This window comes from Musa acuminata, chromosome BXJ3-4, assembly GCF_036884655.1.
Source record: "Musa acuminata AAA Group cultivar baxijiao chromosome BXJ3-4, Cavendish_Baxijiao_AAA, whole genome shotgun sequence".
In the NCBI taxonomy this organism is placed as follows: domain Eukaryota; kingdom Viridiplantae; phylum Streptophyta; class Magnoliopsida; order Zingiberales; family Musaceae; genus Musa; species Musa acuminata.
Window position 1 is genome coordinate 45,820,462 of NC_088352.1, and position 6,159 is coordinate 45,826,620.

Consider the following 6,159-nt stretch of genomic DNA (forward strand, 5'->3'; position numbering starts at 1 on the left):
GTTTGTGGCCCAATGATAGAAGACTTAGTCAACTCATTGGGCTGTGTTTGGTTGGACTCTATTTTTGGCCCAATTATAGTCGGCCAATTGGGCTGTATTTGGACTAATGCAGCCCAATTACCAGGGCGCGTGTTATAGACTCAGCGAACCTTCGTCGAACATTAGACTTGGAGTTCGGCCGTCTCCCGTCTCCGCCGCCGACCTCCAGATTCGCTATCGCGGCATCCAAATGGCAGAGGAGAAGCAGCGATCGCTCCTTCTCGACTCCGCCTCCCGATTCCCTCTACCTCACGGTACGCTCGCCCCTCAACCACTCACCGAATCGTGCGACACCGACTGATAACCGATCTGGTGGTTGGCTTGCCAGGGGCGCGTTTCTCGTACGGGACCGCCGGATTCCGATCGGAGGGATCCATCTTGGCGTCGACGGTGTACCGTGCGGGGGTCCTGGCGGCCCTGAGGTCGCTCAAGACCGGATCCGCCATTGGGTTGATGATCACCGCCTCCCACAACCTCGTGTCCGACAATGGCGTCAAGATCGCTGATCCCGACGGTGGAATGATGATACAGCGGTGGGAGCCGTTTGCCGACGCCCTCGCTAACGCCCCCGACTCCGAGCACCTCCTCCATGTCGGTATCTTTGCTTCGATTTCGTTTCTTTCTCTGATTGGGATAATTATAATTCTCGGCTCGATTGATTTTTTGTGTCTATTTCGACTGGTAATGCTACCACGTTTGTAGTACTTCTTGATGAGAGTTTCTGTAGACAATGAAAAAGAAATTGAAGATTAAGCTACGATCCAGATTTTGTGGTACTTCTTGTCAAAGTTAGCAAGTTCTTGAAGTTCCCTCCTTCTCCCTAAAGCTCTGCTATGCTGCAGCATCATCTCTTTCTGTTGGTATGTTTGCAACCCTAATGTGTTTTCCGTTCAGTTGGTGGTTCGATTTGTCGAAGAAGAAAATATACCATTTGGAGGAGTGCAGTCTGCGGAGGTGTTGTTAGGAAGAGACACCAGACCGAGTGGAGAAGCTCTTCTTGAAGCTGCAAAGCATGTACGTACACTCAAATCAACTTCAGTAAATACCACCACATTTTATGATGGCAAGATTTGTGTTGGAGGTATGCAGCTAATTTGCTTTGCCTCGAAGGGAATCAATGCTATAATTGGTGCGGTTGCAATCGACATGGGAGTCTTGACAACCCCACAACTACACTGGATGGTTAGAAGCAGGAACAAGGGCATGGTGGCATCGGAATCTGACTACTTGGCTCAACTATCAAAATCTTTCAGGTCTGTGCTGAGTGTCTAATGTTCAACTTAGAGAAGAGGCTCACATATTGTTGGATCAAGAATCACTGTTTTGGCTGCAGGTGCCTGATGGACCTGGTTCCCAGAGAAAGGATTGCCGATTCATTGGATACGGAACTCGTAGTTGATGGAGCCAATGGTGTTGGTGGAGACAAGCTTGAACAGCTCAAGAAAATGGTGACAGGGTTGGATATTTCCGTGAAAAATACAGGTAAGAAAGGAGAAGGGATGCTTAATGAAAGCTGTGGTGCTGATTATGTGCAGAAGGAGAAGGTTGTTCCATCCGGCTTTGGGCCTGACTACGTAGGAGTAAGGTGAGGCCATGTGCTATTTGCGTTTGACGTAATTGTTCCGCGGATGCTGAAATTTATATTCAACTCAATTTCAACTGCTTAGGTGGATCTAGTGTTTCAGGTGTGCAAGTCTGGATGGTGATGCTGATCGGCTTGTGTATTTCCTCATTCCGTCTGCAAGCAGCAAGAACATTGACCTAATTGATGGAGACAAGATATTGTCCCTCTTTGCAGTTTTTATCAAGGAACAATTGGATGTCCTCTACAAGGGCAGTGATTCAAATAACAAACCGCCTGTAAGGCTTGGCATCGTGCAGACGGCATATGCAAATGGAGCATCAACAGCGTACCTCAAGCGGCTAGGCCTAGAGGTTGTGTTTACTCCCACTGGAGTAAAATATCTGCACAAGAAAGCTGCAGAGTATGACATTGGGATATACTTCGAGGCAAATGGACATGGAACCGTACTGTTCTCAGAAAATTTTCTGCCTGGTCTGGAGTGTAGGAGCAATGAACTTGCCTCTGCATCTTCAGGTGCACTGGCAACCTTATATGCTACTTACCGGTTAGCCAAATCGTCGCTCAGTTTCATAAATGTTGTTACTGTTTTTAGTAGGTTCCGAGCAACACAAAGCTGCTTTAAGATTGCTGGCGGTCAGTCAACTGATCAATCAAGCAGTTGGAGATGCTCTTAGCGGGTTGCTTTTGGTGGAAGCTGTATTACAGTACATGGGATGGTCAATCAAAAGGTGGAATGAGCTTTACCAAGATCTGCCTAGCAGACAGCTTAAGGTATGTATGATAAATGCCTTAGTCCTTGGATGGATAATTTACTCAGATGTCCTGATGATAGTATGCCATGTATGCAAAAAGAAAAATTCATGTGTATACATATGTGTGTATGCATATATGTACATATCTGTATGTACACATACATATATATGCATACATGTGTATGCATATATATGTATGTGTATGTAAGAATATGTGTATATATATACACATATTAAAGATCTGTTTAAAAATCTTTTCTCCTCACATTTCTGGATACTCAATTCTTTTGTTTGTGCACTTTCTAGATAAAAGTTGCGGACCGAAATGCTGTTGTTACAGCAAATGCAGAAACACAAGTTGTGAAGCCATCAGGTCTACAAGAGTTGATAGATGCGGAATCGGGTAAGCAGCTTTGTTCATGAGTTGCTACTTATAATGACAGATGAAGGTATTTGTAGGTTGTGGCTGCAGGTTATAATGACAGATGAAGGCACAACTCCTATTATTTGGTAGTTGCCTGTGATTTAAGCACCCTTCAGTCCCATTTCCTGTCAACCAAACACACCCTATCTTTGCCTACATGATTTATTTTTCGAGATTGCTATCAACTCTGAGAACAATTAGTACACTTAAACCCTACTTCGTTGACAAACTTTACATATTGATCACACCTACATGATGTATTTTTCAAGATTCCTATGACTATGAGAACAATTAGTGCACTGAAACCCTACTTCGTTTATAAACTTTATCAGCCGTTTGTTGCTGCTCAGTTTCCTTTTTTTGGAATTGTTACAGGGAAGCACCCTCACGGCCGATGTTTTATCCGGCCATCCGGTACAGAGGACATAATTCGTGTGTACGCGGAGGCATCCACGCAGGAAGCAGCTGACAGTCTTGCCCGATCCATAGTGCAACTTGTCGATCGTGTTCTTGGATCCGGCAATTCTCATCAGTAGACTGGTTAAAATTTTTGTTCGGAAAGCTCTTGTTGAAATCGTTAACTTGTGACTTTTCTTAAATCATTTCTTGGAACAGTTTGATCCTATGGTTATTCCATGTACTTGATTGGATCATTAATTGATCCAGGATGATGATAACTATTATACAACACTGTTCTGTTACTAAAAGGATCTTATTTGAGGTTCATCTGTGGTGTCAGGAAAGATTGAAGGAAAACAAAAACAAGAACTGTAGTACGGAAAAGGAGTTTGAAGCATCCAGGCTTCTCTTCCACCTAAATGTTCGTAGTAACTTGGTAGACAGAATTCACCCTCGTAAAGAACTTTTAGGTGTAAGCGGGGCTGTCCTCGGATCTGGGAGAGTCCTCACCAGGGTTTGGGGGCGGAAAGGCGACGACTTGAGCTTGGAATTGGAGCATTAGAGTCGCCTTCGTCGCCTCTCCCAGGGAGAGAAACGGGGGAATGCATTTTACGGAGACGACGGCGGGTGGGCGGGGTGGGGGATGGTGTGGCAAAAGATGCGCTCCTCCGCATCACAATCTGATTCCAGATCGAACGGCTCAAGATGATGCAAGCGGAAGGAAGCCAAAATTGGAAGCCGCCATAGAATCCCCAAAATAGGGAAGCCAACAAATTAGGAATATTGGACTGCATGTTGAATTTTAAAATTGATTTCTGATTTTATTGCTTGTTATGAGGAATTATATATATATATATATATATATATATATATATATATATATATATATATATATATATAATGTTTATTGTTTCTGGTTATATTTCCGTAACGTCTCGAGGTGATGAGGAGGACACCGTAAAGAATCTACGGAACACCCAAACAAAAAGCCGCAACAAAAGACTCGGAAGCAATACGTGACATTAATGCAGCACTCTAAAGCCATTGACATCGCTATCCTCTCTCCAATAGGACGCCATACCGATGAAATCGAAAGCCAAACTGAGAAGCGGCAAATGGATTCCCGTACATGCAATCCATAGACACACATACTGCTGCTTATTACTCGCTGGTGGCAGCAACAATAATAATGCTAACTATTGCTGCTATTTATTCCCACGGCGGCGGCCTGCGCGGTGTGCCGGCCGTGTTCAGGCGTTGGGCGGCTTGTCGACGTCCTCTAGGGGACGAAACCACACGGTTTGGTCCAGGGCGGACGGGCCGCTTACAGGGGCAGTTGCTGCCTTTCCGCCGCCGTTAACGGAGGCGCCGCTCTCCTCGGCGGGGCCGAAGACGCCGGTGGTGGGATGGGGTCCCCAGTACTTGTCGGACTTGGCGTCGATCACATGGTCCGGCACGCGCGCCTCCTCCAGCTCCTCCACGTTCTTATCGTACGACGACGATACGTGCACTCTCCTCTCGCTGCACGAAATAAAAAGCGGAAAGGACACGCGTCAAGTGGAACCATCGTGTTTGCTGCCTCACCGAACACACGGAAATATTCGATTCTTTTATTTATTGTCGTGAAAGCCAACGAATAAAACTTGGGAGGTAGCGCCAAAAGGGTCACGTGCTACGGCAAACGGATATGCTATTGGCACCGAACCGCACGTGTACGGCGCGAATAAGGTGAATGCGGGGAGTACTTCTCCAGCCTGTCTAATAAGCCTGCCTTGCAAAGCTTCCGATCAACCCAGACAAGAATGTTTACTTCTGATCTCCGGAGATAGTAAATAGACTATATATTGGAACAAAACTGGATTTTCATGATTACTGGATGGAATAAAAATAAATAGAAGGAAAATATTTAATGATATATTTGGACGCCAAAATCTCATTCTCGACGGAACGCGAAGAAGGTAGCTTACCTCGAACGAAAAAAATCGAGAGCGGCAAATGAGCCCATTTCGGCGGACGAGCAACAGTAGATAAAAAAGACTGGCAAAACCGGCATGAGAAAGAAGAGGTAGACAGGCGACTACCTGTAAGAAAGCGATGGCAGCGAGGCGACGGCGGCGACGCGCTCCGCGGGATCTCGTGCGGCCCAGATCTGGTTGACGAATCGCTTCCCGAAGCCTGAAGCGAGCGCACGACCATTGGCTGCCATACAAAGAAGAGAGGAAGACAAGAAAAAAAAGGAGAGAGAGGGCCGCCAGGGGAAAGAAATCTCGCTTCGGTGCTCCCACCTCTTCTCGCACATATAACATGCCACATGGAGGGCCCCCACCCAGTAACGACCTACCTCAGTTTCTTGCTATCGACGACATCACCTAACGTCTAGTAAACTACCACCAGCGGCAGCCTCCTCGGCACCGACGTAATTGGGGGCCCAGTAGTAGAGAATTACCGGAAAATATTTGCAGCCCGCCAGCGAACTTTCAACGGTCTATGAATTTATCCATTTATCTGCGCACATATCCTTTCATGTTTGAAGAATTTGTGATTCATGCAATCGACTCAAATAAAGAATCCATGCGTGGTACATAATATATGACAGGAGTATACTAGAACAAGAGGACCCGTATACATTTCTTTGTTTTATATTACCCAGAAAGACTAACTTACAGCCACTTTTCTGTAAAACGGTTGAGGGGTTAGCAAGCAATATAGGAAGGTATGACTTCTTAGAGAGAAGCACTTAATATAAACTAATATGGCTCCTTAGAAAAGCAATCGGGTGATCCACTAATAGACAAACTCCTTAGTCTTCTGAAAGTAATATTCTAAATCGAATCCTTTTCCTTTCTGATCGTACATAAGATCAAAACACAAAAAACATACCTTGCCACCGTTGGCTGCTGCTCATCAACCTAAGCCTGTTTTGCACGTTGCAGGCTTGATGCCTCGTCTAAAGACGGGTG

The 6,159-nt window shown here is 45.6% G+C and overlaps 2 protein-coding genes across 3 annotated transcripts; one reads left to right on the plus strand and one right to left on the minus strand.

Moving 5' to 3' along the window:
• The first annotated feature begins 91 nt into the window (after positions 1 to 91).
• LOC135636086 (phosphoacetylglucosamine mutase-like) lies at positions 92 to 3,526 on the plus strand. Of its 2 annotated transcripts, none has more exons than XM_065147634.1 (9): positions 92 to 293; positions 368 to 630; positions 934 to 1,053; positions 1,150 to 1,292; positions 1,373 to 1,624; positions 1,725 to 2,137; positions 2,217 to 2,395; positions 2,683 to 2,779; positions 3,176 to 3,526. In XM_065147634.1, exons 1-9 carry the CDS (start codon positions 107 to 109, stop codon positions 3,334 to 3,336), a joined length of 1,815 nt encoding a protein of 604 aa, XP_065003706.1. In that variant the 5' UTR covers positions 92 to 106; the 3' UTR covers positions 3,337 to 3,526. The 2 variants fall into 2 exon arrangements, with proteins under 2 accessions (XP_065003706.1, XP_065003707.1); XM_065147635.1 differs by having other exon boundaries at positions 2,220 to 2,395.
• Positions 3,527 to 4,191: 665 nt separating this feature from the next.
• Positions 4,192 to 5,474, minus strand: LOC103982568 (late embryogenesis abundant protein At5g17165). The gene is made up of 2 exons (XM_009399534.2): positions 5,281 to 5,474; positions 4,192 to 4,720 (listed from the first exon to the last, which is right to left on the minus strand). The coding sequence occupies exons 1-2, from the start codon at positions 5,403 to 5,405 to the stop codon at positions 4,450 to 4,452; spliced, it is 396 nt and encodes a 131-aa protein (XP_009397809.2). The 5' UTR covers positions 5,406 to 5,474; the 3' UTR covers positions 4,192 to 4,449.
• Between the last annotated feature and the right edge of the window lie 685 nt (positions 5,475 to 6,159).